The sequence below is a fragment of the Sander lucioperca genome, chromosome 9 (genome assembly GCF_008315115.2).
Source record: "Sander lucioperca isolate FBNREF2018 chromosome 9, SLUC_FBN_1.2, whole genome shotgun sequence".
NCBI lineage: Eukaryota > Metazoa > Chordata > Actinopteri > Perciformes > Percidae > Sander > Sander lucioperca.
In genome coordinates, this window is record NC_050181.1 from 39,241,004 (window position 1) to 39,263,503 (window position 22,500).

A 22,500-nucleotide genomic window follows, 5' to 3' on the forward strand; every position below is an offset into this window, starting at 1 on the left:
TTCAACCATATACACAAAACGTTTCACCGTGGCTCAATTGGTTACACAATTAAAATATATAAAAATGACATTATATAAAAATGACATACAAAACAGGCTACATTTAGTGTACACACATGATATGCTCCGTAAAGTTCAGCTAACACATAGCTAGCTACTAGCATTAGCGCTTGGTAGACTGTATCACCGAGTATACAAATCTGCGTGTAATGTAGATTGGTCGGCATTTAACAGTCACAAACTCCACCAGCAGTTAGCAGTTAGTTGGATACCAGCACCCCCATTTCTGCACCAGACAGTCCGTGTTAACACAGCTCACCTCCACCAGCTAGCCTTACCCGGGGACAGAGCTAGTAGAGCAGCTAGACTGGTAGCTGGATAGTCTGATACAGCAATTGTTTCCACAACAACAAAAACACAGCAGTCTCTGAACTGGCGTTGGGAGTTTCGTTGGTTGGATGTAGTCCAGTTTGTTGTCTAATGAGCGGACAACAAACACGATTTTGCCACCCACAAACTCGTTCAACGTCCCCCGCTGATGATGTCCCTTTACCGGCCAGAGGCATCGAGCTGCACCGCTGGTCTCCATAGCCGGCGGGCGAAGCTGTGTGGAGTATTCCGTCTGTAATGAAGTGTCCTGCATATCTCCGATCTGTACCAATGTATCCCGGTGGTACACGTGTGCGTCCTCTGAGGTCCAGACCCTCCTCCACAGAGCTGTGGAGGAAGGTCTGGACCTCAGAGACTAGAAGACAGACCTTCCTCCACAGCTCTGAGGAGGAAGGTCTGTCTAGTCCACACAGCATTCCTGGATGGGAGAGCAACGTGTTCTGGTTTATTGACATTTATTTAAACCAATCACAGTCGTCGTGGGCGGGGCTAAGCTCCGCACGGAGCCACGGTGCCTCTGCTAAATAGTCTCAGGAAGGACCTGGTTTTGGTGGAACATGTGGACGTTCAGAAGTAGTTTTAGTCAGAGGGACAGATAGTCTAGCTAGCTGTCTGGATTTACCCTGCAGAGATCTGAGGAGCAGTTAACCATAGTCCTCACAAATCCACCGGAGGTTAGAACGCCAACACAGAGACAGAGGAAGGAGACGGACATCTGGCCGCACCGGAGCTATCCTGGAAGTGGCGCGTCGGGGATATAGACTAGTTATTTTCTGATGTAACTATGGCTACGTGTTTGAGGACAATGATTGAAAATGCACAAGGCTGCACCTTTTCTGTCTGAAACAGTCACAGACTCCTTTATGGGGATTAGGGTTCACGTTTCTGATTGTTGTTCTTCCATCGTCAGAAATTATAACACTGTTGTTCTCTGTTTAGATATACTAGCAGGTCCATTAGGGGGAACCCCAGTGTGTGTGTGTGTGTGTGTGTGTGTAAATTTGTATATATTTACTGTATAGTGCTTCATGTATAAGATATTATGAAGTATATATATACAAATTTACACACTGTAAAATTGTATATATATTCAGCTGCTGAATGCATCTTGCAGACGCGTGGCTTTCATTTCTGAACAGAAGTACTGAAAAATAATTTGAAGATAAAAACCAGGTCGATGTTTTTCGTGTTATTTGATATTTTAATGAGGTTTTACTTCTTTGTGTTAGTTTATGTGTTTTTGTGAGTATTTTTGTCTGTTTCGTGTGTTTTTTATGTGTTATGTGTACCTTAAAATGTTACTGTTCATTAATTTATTCTTCCACTATGCCTGTACATCACATTTAGACACACTTAATATATTAGTTGGGACTTTACGGCAGTAAATTCATAATTCAGTTTAAGAAAGTTATCCGGGGGACTTTTATTTTGAAGGCCAGCGAGTCAGACCGGATGTTTCCGGAAAGCCAGTGTGCTAGCAGTGTGTGCTAACAGCTAGCAGCTAGTCGAAGGTGTTTAAAGAGTCCTCGCGCCGTCTCCAGCTCTTCTTCTTCTACTCTCTCTCTCATGGTGCTGCTCGACTGAAGAAGCTTCTGGAAGCTGCTCGTGCCCGCGAACAGTCTCCATGGCTACGGAAGAGTTCTACGAGGTGACGCGAGCTAATGCTAACATGCTAACGGTAGCTAGTTAACTTTCTGAACTTCCAGTTAGCTCAGAGTTAGCCCAAAGCTAACGCAATACTGTTTACTAACTGTCCAACTCAGTTAGCTCAGAGTTAGCCCAAAGCTAACGCAATACTGTTTACTAATTGTCCAACTCAGTTAGCTCAGAGTTAGCCCAAAGCTAACGGGATACTGTTTACTAACTGTCCAACTCAGTTAGCTCAGAGTTAGCTCAAAGCTAACTGGATACTGTTTACTAACTGTCCAACTCAGTTAGCTCAGAGTTAGCTCAAAGTTAACGGGATACTGTTTACTAACTGTCCAACTCAGTTAGCTCAGAGTTAGCTCAAAGCTAACTGGATACTGTTTACTAACTGTCCAACTCAGTTAGCTCAAAGCTAACTGGATATTGTTTACTAACTGTCCGAGAAACTTTAAACTAACTTTGAACATGTTGTCATCAGTTACACAACTCTTTAATTTATATGTTAGGATGGCTATTAATCAGACAGACAGGCTGGCAGGCAGACAGACAGACACACAGACACACAGGCAGACAGAGAGGCAGACAGACAGACAGGCAGACAGACAGACAGGCAGAGAGACAGACAGGCAGAGAGACAGAGACAGGCAGAGAGACCGGGAGACAGAGAGAGAGAGACAGACAGACAGAGACAGGCAGAGAGACAGAGAGACAGGCAGAAACACAGGCAGACAGGCAGAGAGACAGGTAGGCAAACAGGCAGACAGACAGACAGAGAGACAGACAGACAGGCAGACAGACACACAGGCAGACAGACAGACAGAGAGAGAGAGAGACAACAGACAAACAGACAGACAGACAGACAGAGACACAGCAGAGAGAGAGACAGCAGACAGAGAGACAGGCAGGCAGGCAGGCAGACAGACAGACAGACAGACAGACAGAGACAGGCAGGCAGACAGACAGACAGGCAGGCAGACAGGCAGACAGACAGAGAGACAGCAGAGAGAAGGAGACAGACAGACAGACAGGCAGGCAGACAGCCAGGCCGTGTGGGGCAGACTGAGTGATCTCTGTGTGATGGTGACCAGGTGGAGCGCGTGGTGGATAAGCGGAGGAACAGGAAGGGGAAGGTGGAGTACCTGGTGCGTTGGCGTGGTTACGGAGCGGAGGGAGACACCTGGGAGCCCGAGAGCCACCTGTCCACGTGCACGGTCTACGTGCACGACTTCAACCGCCAGCAGGCCGAACGCCAGAGGGACGCCACGCTACTGCGCTCCACCCGCCACTGCAGCCCCGCCCACAGAGCGCCCTACAGGCCGCCCCCCCCACGCAGTGACGTCATCGGGGACGCGCTGGGCCAGGCGCTCCTCTCCCCCCCCCTGCTCGGACTCAGGAACTCCCAGCAGCCCTCTGTGATGTCAGCGTCTCCGGTAAGTTTACAGCAGTCAGAGAATGAAAGTAGAAGTATTACTAGCTACGTGTACTTCAAGTAACGGATGTAAAACCGCGTAAATACTAAGTAGAATGTACCAATACATGGTTAATAATTAGCTCCATCTACCGGCCTTGGTTCCATATTAAAGAAGCATAACGTCAGCTTCCATTTCTATGCAGATGACTCACAGATCTACTTGGCTATAAAAAGTAAGGGTGATAATTCCCTAAATAGACTGCTCGATTGTTTTTATGACATTAAAGCCTGGATGGCCTTAAACGTTTTACATTTTAATGAAAGTAAAACGGAGGTCATGATATTTAGACCAGTAGTGCTCCAGGAGGTCCTCTGACTCCCTATGTTACGTCGTCCATGGTAACTAACCTTGGTGTGAAGATGGACAGTGAGTTCTAACTAGAGAAGCAGATCAATTCTGTTGTAAAAGCTGGTTTCTTTCAACTCAGGCTGCTTACCAAGCTGAAGCCATTTTCATCTTTCACTGATTTTTATTTTTTAAAGATTATTTTTTGGGACTTTTTCCCTTTATTCGAAAGTGGATAGATATGAAAGGGGGAGAGAGATGGGGGATGACACGCAGCAAACGGCAGCAGGTTGGACTCGAACCCTGCAGGACTCAGCCAACATGGGGCGAACGCTCCCACCGGCTGAGCTAGAGGACGCCCCATACATGCTTTTAACAACATGAGTTGTTAAACCTTTCTTTTTAGTAAACCCTGAACACAACCAATGTTGTCAAGTCTTTGGTTAAGGTGTAGAGCTCCTGGTTATAGTATATCTTGGTCACTGGTGGAGTTAAGGTGTAGAGCTCCTGGTTATAGTATATCTTGGTCACTGGTAGAGTTAAGGTGTAGAGCTCCTGGTTATAGTATATCTTGGTCACTGGTAGAGTTAAGGTGTAGAGCTCCTGGTTATAGTATATCTTGGTCACTGGTGGAGTTAAGGTGTAGAGCTCCTGGTTATAGTATATCTTGGTCACTGGTGGAGTTAAGGTGTAGAGCTCCTGGTTATAGTATATCTTGGTCACTGGTGGAGTTAAGGTGTAGAGCTCCTGGTTATAGTATATCTTGGTCACCGGTGGAGTTAAGGTGTAGAGCTCCTGGTGATACTTGGAGCAAAGTCTCATGTCGTGTCGAGCCTTCTTAGTGGTTTAAAATAGATATTTTGAGGCTAGCATCAAAGTGCCCCTAACACTCCCATAATTTGACCCAAAAACCAGAATACTGTAAATCTTAAAAGTGGCGATTCCGTCCTAAATATGCTTTTAAACTAATGTTTGACTCGGGTACATTCACAAAAAGACCCTAGTTTGCATTGTGGCGAGAGTTAGGCTTTAATCAAATAATGGATGCATGGAATCGTGGATGTGGACAATGCTGCGTCGATAATCGGCCGAGCCATAACCGGTTATTTCTGTTTATAATTTAATGTAGGTCTAACAACCTTTCTGTTCACATATTCTGGGATGTTTTGCACATTCAGGAAGTGCCGTGTGCTCAGTGCTGTAGTTTAATATCCAGTTTATTTAGTATCAGAGCTCTGCAGAATGTTTGGTTGTTGAAGCTTGAAAAGCTATGAATTAAATATCCTACATGGCTTTAATAGAAACATGTATTTGACGCATCGAGATATCGAATCGCTGACATGATAATGGTAATCGTATCGGGAGATCAGTGAAGAGTCACAGCTCTACCTGTATCTGAGAGGAGTGGTCCTGTCCTGAGCTGATAGTCTACTTTACGACTTCATTATCCAGTTAACAGGTGTGTGTGTTTGTGTCGGCTGCCGTCCATTTCCTAAGGTTCTGAAATGCAGAACATGTTTTGATTAGTTTTTAAAGAGCGTGAGCCCGTGAGCACCCACGGAGGAAAACGTCGCCTATGATCCAGCCTGTATCGATCTGGATCCATATATTGATTCAATGATCCAGGTTTTTGTCACATTTTACCAAAGTTTTGTTGCATGTATTGATATTTTTGTCGCTTTTTCGAGTTTTTTGTCATTGGTGTGAATGCTGAATCACAACTCTATTATTCTACATATTTCTTTATTATTTATACTTTATTCTCATTTTTTTATGCACCTTAACTCCTTCCACATTTTTCAACATAGAAACTACATTCAAACATCAAAACATTCAGCTTGATTCTGAGTCGATTGCTACTATTTATAATATTCTTAACATTTATAATTTCTGAGATACTCAACGTTTAGCGGACATTTTTGCCCCATTAAAGCGGATGGACACAATGTTCAAAGTTGACACATTTTCATACATTTTCAGCTGCTAGCTACTCATTCATACATTCACCGAGAAACTCCATTCAAACTTTAAAACATTTCACATCTTTCATACATTCAGGCTTGGTATTCAACTTTCAAATCCCATTAGTACTTTTTAAAATACTCTTCTTCTTAATATCTTAATATTCTCTTCTTTGAGGCTTAGAAAAAATGCAGGGCTTAAAGTATTCCGGCACCGTGCCGGATCTATAAAATAAAAATTGGGAACTAACAGATCGGATGGGGACTAACGGATCATGTTGAGGTTCTGAAATGCAAACATTTTTTGACTACTTTTTAAACCCAAGTGTCTTTGCTAGTTGAAGACCGACCCAGTTGTCAGTTTCCCGTCCAGCGCCCACGTTGTTTAAACAGCAAACGCACCTGAACCATCTGGGGCCCATGGCTGGTCTTACAGGGAGGTGTGTTCAGGTACATTCTGGTCTTACAGGGAGGTGTGTTCAGGTGCATTCTGGTCTTACAGGGAGGTGTGTTCAGGTACATTCTGGTCTTACAGGGAGGTGTGTTCAGGTGCATTCTGGTCTTACAGGGAGGTGTGTTCAGGTACATTCTGGTCTTACAGGGAGGTGTGTTCAGGTGCATTCTGGTCTTACAGGGAGGTGTGTTCAGGTACATTCTGGTCTTACAGGGAGGTGTGTTCAGGTACATTCTGGTCTTACAGGGAGGTGTGTTCAGGTGCATTCTGGTCTTACAGGGAGGTGTGTTCAGGTACATTCTGGTCTTACAGGGAGGTGTGTTCAGGTACATTCTGGTCTTACAGGGAGGTGTGTTCAGGTGCATTCTGGTCTTACAGGGAGGTGTGTTCAGGTGCATTCTGGGAGTGCTGGTCTCAAGGGAGGTGTGTTCAGGTGCATTCTGGGTGTGCTGGTCTTACAGGGAGGTGTGTTCAGGTGCATTCTGGGCGTGCTGGTCTTACAGGGAGGTGTGTTCAGGTGCATTCTGGGCGTATTGCTATCTTGAGGCAGTGGGAAGTGATGGCACCATTGACCAACAAAAACCTGGTCTAAAGTCAATAATTAATTATAAATAAATTTCATTGTTATTTTAACAGAGCATTAGTAAAATGATCCAAGGCTCGTGCACAGAACGTGCACACTATGCTTGTTACACGCACAGGGACGCACAGCAGCACACACACACACACACACACACACACACACACACATTTTCAAGGTTTTTAAAGCTTTTTTCATAATTGTTGTCGTTTTGATATATATTTTATAAATATTTTATATATATTTATATATATTTGATATATATTTTATATATTTGATATATATTTGATATATATTTTATAAATACTTGATATATATTTGATATATATTTTATAAATACTTTATATATATTTGATATATATTTTATAAATACTTTATATATATTTGATATATATTTTATAAATACTTTATAAATATTTGATATATATTCGACACCAGTAAATATCATAACCCTGTGCCCCCCCCCCCCCCTCTAGTCTCCGGGCCGCCGCAGCATGGACCTGTCTAAGACGGGCATTAAGATCCTGGTCCCGAGGAGTCCGCTGAGCGGCCGGCGGGACTCGGAGGAGTCTCCCAGCGAGGCGGCGCTGAGCCTGGAGGCCGGCGCCGTGGAGGCCCACGCCGTCCCGCCGGAGGTGGCCCTGCTGGAGAAGCCCCCTGGCGTGGCCCTGGGGCCCGGGGAGGAGAGGGCCCGCATGGGGACCCGGCCCCGCAGTCACAACCCCCCCGGGCCGCCGCCCAGGCTGCCCGTCACGCCCGCCGCCATGCGCTCGCTCTGCGCCACAGGTGAGGTCAAAGGTCACACAGGTAAACAGAGGCTACGGTCTCCACGGAAACACTTACTCATTTATTTAGGTTTTATTGCAGACAAAACATGATGTAAGGTGTGTGTGTCTGTCTGTCTGTCTGTCTGTCTGTGTGTGTGTGTGTGTGTGTGTGTGTGTGTATAATCTGAACGTGTGATGATGTACCTGCAGGTAACTCTGGGTTGATGGAGGCTGTCGCTGCCAACGGGATGTCCGGCGTGCAAAGCGTTGTCACCGGGGCGACCGGTGCCACCGGGAAGCGGCGCCTGGAGGAGCGCTCTGCGTTCGACAAGCGCCTGAGGTTCAGTGTTCGCCAGACGGAGAGCGCCTACCGCTACCGCGACATCGTGGTGAAGAAACAAGACGGCTTCACGCACATCCTGCTGTCGACCAAGAGCTCCGAGAACAACACGCTCAACCCCGAGGTAATAACCCCTAAAACTGCCCCAAATAACCCCTAAAACTAGCCCAAATAATCCCTAAAAATGCCCCAAATAATCCCTAAAACTGCCTCAAATAACCCCTAAAACTACCCCAAATAATCCCTAACACTGCCCCAAATAATGCACCTGCACCCATCTGTGGCCCATGGCTGGTTTTACAGGGAGGTGTGTTCAGGTACATTCTGGGCGTGCTGGTCTTACAGGGAGGTGTGTTCAGGTGCATTCTGGTCTTACAGGGAGGTGTGTTCAGGTGCATTCTGGTCTTACAGGGAGGTGTGTTCAGGTGCATTCTGGTCTTACAGGGAGGTGTGTTCAGGTGCATTCTGGTCTTACAGGGAGGTGTGTTCAGGTGCATTCTGGTCTTACAGGGAGGTGTGTTCAGGTGCATTCTGGGCGTGCTGGTCTTACAGGGAGGTGTGTCCAGGTACATTCTGGGCGTATCGGGGGCCTGAGTCCTTCTGATCGAGGCACAGCCCGTGGACGGTGTGAGGCCGGTAACGGACCCCGGCTGGATGACTCTAACCGACGTGCCTGCACTACAACCAACCAACCCTTTGTCTGGATCAGTGTCCGACCGCGGACTTGTAGGGCCATGTTGGTTTGGAGTCGCTAGCACCTAGCATGCTCGCGTGGGAGGCGGGACAAATGCAATTACAAATGAATGGGATGATTTTATAAGGGAATCGCTAGTTGGCATCGTTTCCCTCCCTCTCTCTCTCCTGAATCTGCTCCCTCCCAAGCCCCATTAAGTGCCTCCAGGCCTGGGTCTCCACCTCCAGGCCCCTCATGCTCCCTCCCAAGCCCCATTAAGTGCCTCCAGGCCTGGGTCTCCACCTCCAGGCCCCTCATGCTCCCTCCCAAGCCCCACTAAGTGCCTCCAGGCCTGGGTCTCCACCTCCAGGCCCCTCATGCTCCCTCCCAAGCCCCACTAAGTGCCTCCAGGCCTGGGTCTCCACCTCCAGGCCCCTCATGCTCCCTCCCAAGCCCCACTAAGTGCCTCCAGGCCTGGGTCTCCACCTCCAGGCCCCTCATGCTCCTTCCCAAGCCCCACTAAGTGCCTCCAGGCCTGGGTCTCCACCTCCAGGCCCCTCATGCTCCCTCCCAAGCCCCACTAAGTGCCTCCAGGCCTGGGTCTCCACCTCCAGGCCCCTCATGCTCCTTCCCAAGCCCCACTAAGTGCCTCCAGGCCTGGGTCTCCACCTCCAGGCCCCACTACTCCCTCCCAAGCCCCACTAAGTGCCTCCAGGCCTGGGTCTCCACCTCCAGGCCCCTCATGCTCCCTCCCAAGCCCCACTAAGTGCCTCCAGGCCTGGGTCTCCACCTCCAGGCCCCTCATGCTCCCTCCCAAGCCCCACTAAGTGCCTCCAGGCCTGGGTCTCCACCTCCAGGCCCCTCATGCTCCCTCCCAAGCCCCACTAAGTGCCTCCAGGCCTGGGTCTCGAGACACTAAGTACAACCCTCCAAACTAGTAGAAGTGGATTAGGACACGCCCTAAACACACCTGCACCAGGCGCTGCACGCCATGACCTCAGATCGTTAAAGTAGGGCCCTCTAACCTGACCTGAGGCCACGCCCCCTACATACTAGACCCCTCCCCTAAATATTCTCCTCCCCCCAGGTGATGAAGGAGATCCAGAGCGCCATGGCGACGGCGGCGTCAGATGACAGTAAGCTGGTGTTGCTGGGCGCCGTTGGCAGCGTGTTCTGCTGTGGACTCGACTTCCTGTACTTCATTAGACGGCTGACGGACGACAGGAAGAAGGAGAGCATCAAGATGGCCGAAACCATCAGGTAACTACACATACACATACACATATATATATATATAGGTGTATATATTACAGTATATGTGTATATCTGTCCCCCAGGACGTTTGTGAACTCCTTCATCCAGTTCAGGAAGCCGATCGTTGCCGCGGTGAACGGCCCGGCGCTGGGCCTGGGCGCCGCCCTGCTGCCGCTGTGTGACGTGGTGTGGGCCAATGAGAAGGCTTGGTTCCAGACGCCGTACGCATCATACGGCCAGACGCCGGACGCATGCTCGTCCTTCACCTTCCCCCGCATCATGGGCCTCGCATCGGTCAGTCACTGACGCATCACCTGTACTTATATCCATAGATAGATAGATAGATAGATAGATATAGATATATATATATATATATATATATATATATATATATATATAGATATATAGATATATATCTATCTATCTCTATATATATATATAGATGGATGGATGGATGGATGGATAGATCTGTGTCTCTGTGTGTGTGTGTGTGTGTCTGTGTCTGTGTGGCTCTGAGTGAATGAGTGACAGGTGTGTTTGTGTTTCAGGCCAATGAGCTGCTGCTGAGCGGCAGGAAGTTGACGGCTCAGGAGGCGGGCTCTAAAGGTCTGGTGTCTCAGGTCCTCTGGCCGGGAACCTTCACACAGGAAGTGATGCTGCGGGTCAAAGAGCTGGTAGCAGTCGACTCTCTGGTCAGTACATCACACACACACACACACACACACACACACACACACACAGAGACACACACACACACACACACACACACACACACACACACACACAGAGACACACACACACACACACACACACACACAGAGACACACACACACACACACACACACACAAAGACACACACACACACACACAGAGAGACACACACACACACACACACAGAGACACACACACACACACACACACACACACACACACACACACACACACACACACACACACACAGAGACACACACACACACACACACACACACACAGAGACACACACACACACACACACAGAGACACACACAGAGACACACACACACACACAGAGACACACACACACACAGAGACACACACACAGAGACACACACACACACACACACACAGAGACACACACACACACACACTCACTATGTGAACAGCTATAGAATAAATGGTCTAACGTTTGTTTCCATAAAGCAAAAGCTGCATTTTTCGTTAACGGTAGGGATCCATTTAGAGATGATCTTGTTACAGGGTAAAAATGGTGAAGAATTTTAAATGATATTTCTTTTACTTGTATGTGGGTTACTCCATGCTCTATTCCAGTTAATATTTCCATGTAAGGGGGACCATTTGGATCTGGAGGCAGGGATGGATTTTGCACATAAAAGGTCTTTTATTAATTTGTTGTTGACTTTTCTGTCTAGAAAAGAGAAAGAGAGACCATTTATTGAAACACTGCTGGAGAAAGGTCAGTGTTACGCTCATCACTTCAGTTTTCTAAGCACAAACAGACATTTGGAAAAACAGAAAAATGGGTTCAAATATTCCAGTTTTTCATTTTTTTCCTCCTTGACAAATTAAAAAATTGGATCTTTAAACTGTTTTTCCAATTTTCTGTTTTTATCAGAGGATCAGAAATTTAGAAAATTACTAAATTGCGTCTGAGCTCCAATTATTCATAATACTGCAATACATCCTGCACTCTAAACCATCAGTTTCACCTCTGACCCCGACAGTCTGTCAGTTTTTAGTTTTTTTTGGTCCATATGCAGTTAATGACCTTCATATTCCACAAAGTAGAGGAAGAGAATACCATTACAGTATTATTAATAATTAGAGGAAGAGAATACCATTACAGTATTATTAATAATTAGAGAGAGAGAATACCATTACAGTATTATTAATAATTAGAGGAAGAGAATACCATTACAGTATTATTAATAATTAGAGGAAGAGAATACCATTACAGTATTATTAATAATTAGAGGGAGAGAATACCATTACAGTATTATTAATAATTAGAGGAAGAGAATACCATTACAGTATTATTAATAATTAGACAGAGAGAATACCATTACAGTATTATTAATAATTAGACAGAGAGAATACCATTACAGTATTATTAATAATTAGAGAGAGAGAATACCATTACAGTATTATTAATAATTAGAGGAAGAGAATACCATTACAGTATTATTAATAATTAGAGAGAGAGAATACCATTACAGTATTATTAATAATTAGAGGGAGAGAATACCATTACAGTATTATTAATAATTAGAGGGAGAGAATACCATTACAGTATTATTAATAATTAGAGGGAGAGAATACCATTACAGTATTATTAATAATTAGACAGAGAGAATACCATTACAGTATTATTAATAATTAGACAGAGAGAATACCATTACAGTATTATTAATAATTAGAGAGAGAGAATACCATTACAGTATTATTAATAATTAGAGGGAGAGAATACCATTACAGTATTATTAATAATTAGACAGAGAGAATACCATTACAGTATTATTAATAATTAGACAGAGAGAATACCATTACAGTATTATTAATAATTAGAGAGAGAGAATACCATTACAGTATTATTAATAATTAGAGAGAGAGAATACCATTACAGTATTATTAATAATTAGAGGGAGAGAATACCATTACAGTATTATTAATAATTAGAGAGAGAGAATACCATTACAGTATTATTAATAATTAGAGAGAGAGAATACCATTACAGTATTATTAATAATTAGAGAGAGAGAATACCATTACAGTATTATTAATAATTAGAGAGAGAGAATACCATTACAGTATTATTAATAATTAGACAGAGAGAATACCATTACAGTATTATTAATAATTAGAGGAAGAGAATACCATTACAGTATTATTAATTAGAGGGAGAGAATACCATTACAGTATTATTAATAATTAGAGAGAGAGAATACCATTACAGTATTATTAATAATTAGAGAGAGAGAATACCATTACAGTATTATTAATAATTAGAGGGAGAGAATACCATTACAGTATTATGAATAATTAGAGAGAGAGAATACCATTACAGTATTATTAATAATTAGAGAGAGAGAATACCATTACAGTATTATTAATAATTAGAGAGAGAGAATACCATTACAGTATTATTAATAATTAGAGAGAGAGAATACCATTACAGTATTATTAATAATTAGAGAGAGAGAATACCATTACAGTATTATTAATAATTAGAGAGAGAGAATACCATTACAGTATTATTAATAATTGGAGCTCAGACGCAATTTTATAATTTTCTAAATTTCTGATCCTCTGAATAAAAACAGAAAATTGGAAAAACAGTTTAAAGATCCAATTTTTGAATTTGTCAAGGAGGAAAAAAAATGAAAAATGGGATATTTGAACCCATTTTTCTGTTTTTCCAAATGACGTTTGTGCTTATTAAATTGAAGTGATGAGCGTAACACTGCTGGAGAAAGAGATATTAAATTGATCCAAGTCTGTCTCTTCTCTAAGTAGGGTGATGATCCCCTGGGGCATAGCTCTGGTTACAATATCAAATTCTTTTCTTGGAGGATGGAAATTAAATGTATGGGTGAAGTCGTCATAAGTTAAAATTAGATTTGAGTTATTTAATAATTGGGATAGCAGTAGAATATCATGTTTAAACCAGTTTTCTATAAAGAGAGTCTTGTTTCTATATATCATACCTGCAAACTAGTCGCTTTTCGGTGAAAATCACCGTTTTGAATGGGAAAATGTCTTCCACGTGAACCGTGTAGATCCAAAGAGTTTTTATTTTGGGGCGGTGCCTTAATGACCGTTATCTACCGGACCGAATAGCAACGCAGATTTCGGTGCCTCATTTAGGTGCCTCTTAAATGCCTGCACTTCTCTCTGAAACATCGCCGCACGGGACGCTAGTTAACACTACACCTGACAGCAGCTAACGTTAGCCTACCGTTGGCTAGTTAACACTACACCTGACAGCAGCTAACGTTAGCCTACCGTTGGCTAGTTAACACTACACCTGACAGCAGCTAACGTTAGCCTACCGTTGGCTAGTTAACACTACACTTGACAGCAGCTAACGTTATCCTACCGTTGGCTAGTTAACACTACACCTGGCAGCAGCTAACGTTAGCCTACCGTTGGCTAGTTAACACTACACCTGACAGCAGCTAACGTTAGCCTACAGTTGGCTAGTTAACACTACACCTGACAGCAGCTAACGTTAGCCTACCGTTGGCTAGTTAACACTACACCTGACAGCAGCTAACGTTAGCCTACCGTTGGCTCGTTAACACTACACCTGACAGCAGCTAACGTTAGCCTACCGTTAGCTAGTTAACACTACACTTCTAGCCACTCGCGGTGATGATGACGCTGGTTCCACTTCCTGTTCTCACGGTGTTGATGACGCTGGTTCCACTTCCTGTTCTCACGGTGATGATGACGCTGGTTCCACTTCCTGTTCTGTAGGTTCTGCGGGAGTCCAAAGCTCTGATGAGGAACACCAGCCGCAGTGCTCTGGAGCAAGCCAACGAGCGCGAGTGTGAATCCCTGAAGAGAGTGTGGGGCTCCTCACAGGGAACGGACGCCATCCTGCAGTACCTGCAGCGAGGACCCGAGCTCTGCTAGGACCAGGACCAGGACCAGGACCTGGACCAGGACTCGGCTCTTTCTGAGCTGGACAGAAAAGCTGGAGCGTTTCCTCCTCCTGGTGTGAAGATCTAAGCTCTAATTTCAGCCGAAGGTTTCAGTAAATGCTCTCGTTCTCCAACGCTGAGGTCTCTGACAGTCTGAACAGACCCTGAACACACCTTCAGAGGCTTTAAACCGCTCATCAGACTGACAGGCTAACAGTTTCCATCTGCTTCCAGTCTTTGTGCTAAGCTAGGCTAACAGTTTCCATCTGCCTCCAGTCTTTGTGCGAAGCTAGGCTAACAGTTTCCATCTGCCGCCATTCTTTGTGCTAAGCTAGGCTAACTTTTCCCCTGGCTCCAGTCTTTATGCCAAGCTAGGCTAACTTTCCCCCTGCCTCCAGTCTTTGTGCTAAGCTAGGCTAACAGTTTCCCCCTGCCTCCAGTCTTTGTGCTAAGCTAGGCTAACTTTCCCCCTGCCTCCAGTCTTTGTGCTAAGCTAGGCTAACAATTTGCCCCTGGCTCCAGTCTTTGTGCTAAGCTAGGCTAACAGTTTGCCCCTGGCTCCAGTCTTTGTGCTAAGCTAGGCTAACGTTGACAGTCTGAGAACGAGAGGATTTCTAAAATGTTGGACTGTTCCTTTAAAAGGTGACCTTTGACCTTTGACCTGTCTGATGAATCTCGACCGAGGAGTAAACAGGAAGTGGAGGGAGGAGTAAACAGGAAATGAACTATAGACGCTGACCTCCAGCTTCAGGACAAACTGAACACGTTCAGACTCAGAGACTCCACACAGATGCATTGTGGGTAAATGTGAGGAGGATTCTGGGTGTGAAGACACGATGTGAGCATGTGCAGAGCTACGGCTACACCACTGGGACAAAATGTAACTGGTCAGAGCCCAACAACGCTCACTTTCACTGGCTGAACTCAGCTGCCATGGTCCCTGAAAGCACCTTCATCTGGCTGAACTCAGCTGCCATGGTCCCTGAAAGCACCTTCATCTGGCTGAACTCAGCTGCCATGGTCCCTGAAAGCACCTTCATCTGGCTGAGTTCAGCCAGTAAAAGTGAGTGGTGTTGTGCTCCGCCATCTGGCTGAACCGTGGTGCTTTCAGGGACCATGGCAGCTGAGTTCAGCCAGATGGCGGTGCTTTCAGGGACCATGGCAGCTGAGTTCAGCCAGATGGCGGTGCTTTCAGGGACCATGGCAGCTGAGTTCAGCCAGATGGTGGTGCTTTCAGGGACTGAGCTGTACCCAGGCCTTTAAATTAATCTGTTAATGACCAGCTGACAGGGCCAGCCAATCAGATTCTCCCCTGGCCACGTTAGCTCCTAACTGAACTGGACTTTGATTTCAGTAATCGTGTTTGTTTGTCACAACAGAGTGCTCATGGGATATGTAGGATTAGTACTACACACACACACACACACACACACACACACACACACACACACACACACACACACACATATTCATTCATTCATCACCAGACAGTTTGTTGCAATGGAAAGTTCTGTTGAGTTTCACCTCTTGTTACTTCAATACTATCTGACTATGGTGTGTATATATACACATATACACTATATACTGCATATATATACACATATATACTATATATATATATATATATATATATACAGTATATGTGTGTATATATATATACAGTATATAATGTATATATACACATATACACTATATAGTATATATGTGTGTGTATATATATACAGTATATATATATACTATATAGTATACATGTGTGTGTATATATATATATATATATATACAGTATATAATGTATATATACACATATACACTATATAGTGTATGTGTGTGTGTATATATATACAGTATATAGTGTATATGTGTGTATATATACAGTGTATATATGTGTGTGTGGAGTTTTGTATCGCGGCCATCGGTAACTGTGGTTGTCCAAGTGGGGTAGCCGTAGCTATGAATTCTGGGTAAATACTGACAGTAAGTGGGCGTGGCTTGTGATTCATGTGATCATGCATCTGAACAGGAAGTTATTAATTATTAAACAGTTTGTGTAAAATTAAACATCTCATATATTTCAGTATCTCTGAGTTCTTTCATCTGAAACTACACCAAGACACAATCTGTCTGTCTGCCTGTCTGTCTGTCTGTGATAGTATAGACAGGCAGAGACACACACACACACACAGTTACTGTCCGTCCACACCGCCGTTAACCGTACGTCCACACCGCGGCTGACTTGATCTTCTAAAGATACAGGAAGTCACGTTTTGGGCGTTTTGAGCGACCAGAGCATAAATCAGAAAGTTGAAAGTAGGTCAACTTTATGGTAATGAGCTATGACGCGGTTCAGCAGCAGCCAATCAGAATATAGACGTCCTTCACACTGGCTGATTCCAGAGAAACATACGATGTAAACTTTGGTTCCTACCAAAACATTAGTTCAGAGAAAAAGGAGGAGAAGCTCATCATGGCCGTTGCTGGGTTCCCTATCATTTATGATATCTGCGTATAGGGACCAGTTAACGTTACCTGCCGGTCACATGGTCTCTAAACAGTCCGCTCACGGTGAAGTCCTGCACGGATCAACAGCTGGCGGCTGCTCGCTCTGCCTGCACGCTGCTGCGGCTAACGAGCGAGCTAACTGCTAACAGACACCGCTGAGACCAACAACCAATCCACATTCTGTCATTATATATGTCATTTATAAAAGGTTTCTAGTGTCAGTGTATTGGCCGTGCAGTGGCTGCTTGATCTTTTTCCATGATGAACATAGAATGCTGCTACGTCAGAGCGGCCAAAGCCTCAAACAGCTTCCCCGGACTTTCTGACCAGCGTCCTCGACCGGGTGGCCAGAGCTTCTTAGCAGCTCAAGTCGGCGGCGGTGTGGACATAGAGTTGGAGGAGTACAGGCTGCAGTGCATCATGGGACATGGTGGGACTAAGAACTCCAGTTGGAGGTGAAGACAGACATCAGCTGGTTTTAATTCACTTTATTATCAAACATGAAATTAACTTTACAAAGAACTTCTCCTGAAGATGTTTCTATAGTCCCAAACTTAAAGTCACGATTCCTTTACACTTTCAAGCCTTAGTGACGTGTGTGTAGCGTAAAAAAAACTTAAATGTGTGTGTGTCTGTATCTGTGTGTGTCTGTGTGTGTGTCTGTGTCTCTCTGTGTGTGTGTGTGTGTGTGTGTGTGTGTGTAAAAGAACAGGCAGTGGACCAAACCACTGTGAGGAAAGGAAGGGGGGCGTTTTTTTGCTCTGTTTGTATTGTTGTACTACTCAATTATTTTAATTATATATTTTAACAATATTTACAATACACCGGTGTGTCAGACAGGACAGGTGTATCAGGGAGGACAGGTGTATCAGGTAGGACAGGTGTATGATGGAGGACAGGTGTATCAGGGAGGACAGGTGTATCAGGGAGGACAGGTGTATCAGGTAGGACAGGTGTATGATGGAGGACAGGTGTATCAGGGAGGACAGGTGTATGATGGGAGGACAGGTGTATGATGGACAGGTGTATCAGGGAGGACAGGTGTATGATGGAGGACAGGTGTATCAGGGAGGACAGGTGTATGATGGACAGGTGTATGATGGGAGGACAGGTGTATGATGGACAGGTGTATGATGGGAGGACAGGTGTATGATGGACAGGTGTATGATGGGAGGACAGGTGTATGATGGACAGGTGTATGATGGGAGGACAGGTGTATGATGGACAGGTGAATCAGGGAGGACAGGTGTATGACGGGAGGACAGGTGTATGATGGACAGGTGTATGACGGGAGGACAGGTGTATCAGGGAGGACAGGTGTATCAGGGAGGACAGGTGTATTAGGGAGGACAGGTGTATCAGGGAGGACAGGTGTCGTGCGCCCCTGTCGCCAGGTGCAGCAGGTAGCTCTGATCGGGGAACATCATCAGACTGAGGAAGTTGTCTCCTCCTCTCAGGACGCCGTGCTCCTCGCCGCCCCACGATACGGGGCTGTCCACGAAACCGTGAAGCGTCACAGACGCCCAGGACGCCGAGCCGGGCGGAGAGACAGACAGGTACACCCTGGGGACAGAGAGAGAGAGAGAGACAGGTAAACCCTGGGGACAGCGAGACAGACAAGTAAACCCTGAGGACAGAGAGAGAGACAGACAGGTAAACCCTGAGGACAGAGACAGACAGGTAAACCCTGGGGACAGTGTATGTGTGTGTGTGTGTGTGTTACCTGATCTCCTGGATGAGTTTCTGGACGTCTTGATGACTCAGCAGTCCGCAGACGGAGACCCTCAGAGCATGACTCAGCTTCTTGTTGGGCTCGGGACAGACCAGCGAGGACAGGAAGCTGCTGGACGAGTTCTCACTGAAACCACAGAAGAAGAGTCACCACGGGCTCACCACGGGTTCACCATGAGTTCACCACGGGTTCACCACGGGCTCACCACAAGTTCACCACGAGTTCATCACGGGCTCACCACGAGTTCACCACAAGTTCACCACGAGTTCACCACGGGCTCACCACAAGTTCACCACGGGCTCATCACGAGTTCACCACGGGCTCACCACTAGTTCACCACGGGCTCACCACTAGTTCACCACGGGCTCACCACGAGTTCACCACGGGCTCACCACTAGTTCACCACGGGCTCACCACAGGTTCACCACGGGCTCACCACAAGTTCACCACGAGTTCACCACGGGCTCACCACAAGTTCACCACGGGCTCATCACGAGTTCACCACGGGCTCACCACTAGTTCACCACGGGCTCACCACTAGTTCACCACGGGCTCACCACGGGCTCACCACGAGTTCACCACGGGCTCACCACTAGTTCACCACGGGCTCACCACAGGTTCACCACGGGCTCACCACGGGCTCACCACAAGTTCACCACGGGCTCACCACAAGTTCACCACAAGTTCACCACGGGCTCACCACGGGCTCACCACAAGTTCACCACGGGTTCACCACGGGCTCACCACGGGCTCACCACAAGTTCACCACGGGCTCACCACGAGTTCACCACGGGCTCACCACTAGTTCACCACGGGCTCACCACTAGTTCACCACGGGCTCACCACGGGCTCACCACGAGTTCACCACGGGCTCACCACTAGTTCACCACGGGCTCACCACAGGTTCACCACGGGCTCACCACGGGCTCACCACAAGTTCACCACGGGCTCACCACAAGTTCACCACAAGTTCACCACGGGCTCACCACGGGCTCACCACAAGTTCACCACGGGCTCACCACGGGCTCACCACAAGTTCACCACAAGTTCATCACGGGCTTTTTTTTACCCGTCAGACGAATATTGGAAACCTAATCCACTCACCAGCTTACGGCGGCGTGCACGGCTCCCAGCCACTCCAGCAGGCGGTGGGGGTCAGAGGTCAGGGGGGCGGGGGGGTCAGAGGTCAGGGGGGCGGGGCAGAGCAGGTCCGTCAGGCTGCAGCTGCTAACCTCAGGTCTGTGCTCCGACCAATCGTAGCGAGACAGCAGCGCCTGCACCGAGGCTCCGCCCCCTACAGGACACACACACACACACACACACACATATATATATTTAAGTAGTTAGTAATATCTGTTACTGAACTTCTAACTTATTGTTGTCTGATGTCTTTTATTTTGGCACTCGGTCTCACCTGCAGGAAGTGACATCAGGAAGTCGGTCTTGAGAGGAAGTCGTGATGTCAGACCGGTGACGAGTCGCTGGTAGCCCCGCCCCCCTGGAGCCATGCTGCTATCAGTCAAATCTACACACACCACTAAAATATGTACACATACCATTAAAATATATATACAACACAACAGCATGTTATTATATTACAGTTACATATATATATATATATATATATTATATTATATATATGATATATATATGATATTTGATTGGGATGAAGATGTTCAGACCGAATCGGCTCTTTGTTCGGTGGTTAAATCTCGACGGTTTCCCTTCAACTCCCAACAACTCAAAGGAGTCTTTATCCAGAGAGAGAGACAGGCGGCCTGCAGACAGACAGACAGGCAGGGAGACATACAGGGAGATAGACAGGGAGACAGGCAGGGAGACAGACAGGCAGGGAGATAGACATACAGACAGGGAGACAAACAGGGAGATAGACAGGGAGACAGGCAGGGAGACATTAGTTAAATTTACATATTTAAACATAATGTTTCACAGATCTTTACTTTTTGTTTGATGACCCACTATTCTGTTCCGTTAGCGTTTACAGTTAGCGTCTGGAGAACGTTTACCGTTAGCGTCTGGAGAGTGTTTACTGTTAGCGTCTGGAGAGCGTCTGGAGAGTGTTTACCGTTAGCGTCTGGAGAGCCTTTACCGTTAGCGTCTGGAGAGTGTTTACCGTTAGCGTCTGGAGAACGTTTACCGTTAGCGTCTGGAGAGCGTTTACCGTTAGCGTCTGGAGAACGTTTACCGTTAGCGTCTGGAGAATGTTTACCGTTAGCGTCTGGAGAGCGTCTGGAGAGTGTTTACCGTTAGTGTCTGGAGAACGTTTACCGTTAGCGTCTGGAGAACGTTTACCGTTAGCGTCTGGAGAGCCTTTACCGTTAGCGTCTGGAGAGCCTTTACCGTTAGCGTCTGGAGAACGTTTACCGTTAGCGTCTGGAGAGCGTTTACCGTTAGCGTCTGGAGAACGTTTACCGTTAGCGTCTGGAGAATGTTTACCGTTAGCGTCTGGAGAGCGTCTGGAGAGTGTTTACCGTTAGTGTCTGGAGAACGTTTACCGTTAGCGTCTGGAGAACGTTTACCGTTAGCGTCTGGAGAGCCTTTACCGTTAGCGTCTGGAGAGCCTTTACCGTTAGCGTCTGGAGAGTGTTTACCGTTAGCGTCTGGAGAGCCTTTACCGTTAGCGTCTGGAGAGCGTTTACCGTTAGCGTCTGAAGAGCGTTTACCGTTAGCGTTTGGCGAGTGTTTACCGTTAGCGTTTGGCGAGAGTTTACCGTTAGCGTTTGGAGAGCGTCTGGAGAGTGTTTACCGTTAGCGTCTGGAGAGTGTTTACCGTTAGCGTCTGGAGAGCGTTTACCGTTAGCGTCTGGAGAGCGTTTACCGTTAGCGTCTGGAGAGCGTTTACCGTTAACGTTTGGAGAGTGTTTACCGTTAGCGTTTGGAGAGTGTTTACCGTTAGCGTTTGGAGAGCATTTGGCGAGTGTTTACCGTTAGCGTTTGGCGAGCGTTTACCGTTAGCGTTTGAAGAGCATTTGGCGAGTGTTTACCGTTAGCGTTTGGCGAGCGTTTACCGTTAGCGTTTGAAGAGCATTTGGCGAGTGTTTACCGTTAGCGTTTGGCGAGCATTTACCGTTAGCGTTTGAAGAGCATTTGGCGAGTGTTTACCGTTTGGCATCAGAGCGACACAGTTATCTTCATCTAGCCGGGTCCTGTAGGACAGACCAGAGACTCCACCTGCAGACACACAACAATACACAGAAATATACACTAATACTATATACAATAAACAGAAATATACACAAATACTATATACAATACACAGAAATATACACTAATACTATATACAATAAACAGAAATATACACAAATACTATATACAATACACAGAAATATACACTAATACTATATACAATAAACAGAAATATACACTAATACTATATACAATACACAGAAATATACACTAATACTATGCAATACACAGAAATATACACTAATACTATATACAATACACAAAAATATACACAAATAATATACAATATACTATGTGTGTGTGTGTGTGTGTGTGTGTGTGTGTGTGTGTGTGTGTGTGTTACCGTGGCGTACTGTCTCCAGGAAGTGTGTGTCCAGCAGCTCGTAGAGCGGGAGCTTCCTGATCAGGTAGAAGGAGCTGAAGGTGTTGAGGGCGGAGTCCAGGTGAGAGGGGGCGGAGCTACACTCAGGTAGCAGCACACACACCTGCAGACAGGACGCAGCAGTTAACTAGACCGACTTCATATTCCTCACATGTTCCCTCACTGAACAATATATAAAAACAGCTGACTGGCTCCGTTAGTCTGCAGACAGGACGCA

The 22,500-nt window shown here is 46.0% G+C and overlaps 2 protein-coding genes and 1 long non-coding RNA gene across 5 annotated transcripts in view; 1 reads left to right on the forward strand and 2 right to left on the reverse strand.

The window, feature by feature from the left end:
* The first annotated feature begins 1,835 nt into the window (after positions 1-1,835).
* cdyl (chromodomain protein, Y-like) lies at positions 1,836-14,893 on the forward strand. Of its 2 annotated transcripts, none has more exons than XM_036005035.1 (8): positions 1,836-2,038; positions 3,126-3,467; positions 7,266-7,575; positions 7,767-8,020; positions 9,657-9,829; positions 9,907-10,117; positions 10,372-10,515; positions 14,297-14,890. In XM_036005035.1, exons 1-8 carry the CDS (start codon positions 2,015-2,017, stop codon positions 14,453-14,455), a joined length of 1,617 nt encoding a protein of 538 aa, XP_035860928.1. In that variant the 5' UTR covers positions 1,836-2,014; the 3' UTR covers positions 14,456-14,890. The 2 variants fall into 2 exon arrangements, with proteins under 2 accessions (XP_035860928.1, XP_031144601.2); XM_031288741.2 differs by having other exon boundaries at positions 1,845-2,068; positions 14,297-14,893.
* LOC118495832 overlaps positions 14,800-22,500 on the reverse strand; it is a 16,496-nt gene continuing 8,795 nt past the window's right edge. The window contains exon 3 of the long non-coding RNA XR_004898275.1: positions 14,800-15,413. This is a non-coding gene — a long non-coding RNA (uncharacterized LOC118495832). The remainder of the gene's footprint in view (positions 15,414-22,500) is intronic.
* rpp40 (ribonuclease P/MRP 40 subunit) overlaps positions 17,889-22,500 on the reverse strand; it is a 5,717-nt gene continuing 1,105 nt past the window's right edge. Inside the window, exons 2-9 of one of the 2 annotated variants that reach the window (XM_036005036.1) lie at positions 22,245-22,386; positions 21,818-21,886; positions 20,377-20,472; positions 20,109-20,231; positions 19,799-19,988; positions 18,686-18,820; positions 18,289-18,525; positions 17,889-18,048 (exon numbers count right to left, since the gene is read on the reverse strand). In XM_036005036.1, the coding sequence (XP_035860929.1) occupies positions 18,321-18,525; positions 18,686-18,820; positions 19,799-19,988; positions 20,109-20,231; positions 20,377-20,472; positions 21,818-21,886; positions 22,245-22,386 (960 nt within the window). In that variant the 3' untranslated portion in view covers positions 17,889-18,048; positions 18,289-18,320. Of the gene's footprint in view, positions 18,526-18,685; positions 18,821-19,798; positions 19,989-20,108; positions 20,232-20,376; positions 20,473-21,817; positions 21,887-22,244; positions 22,387-22,500 lie in introns of both variants that reach the window. The other variant, XM_031321136.2, reaches the window with a different exon arrangement.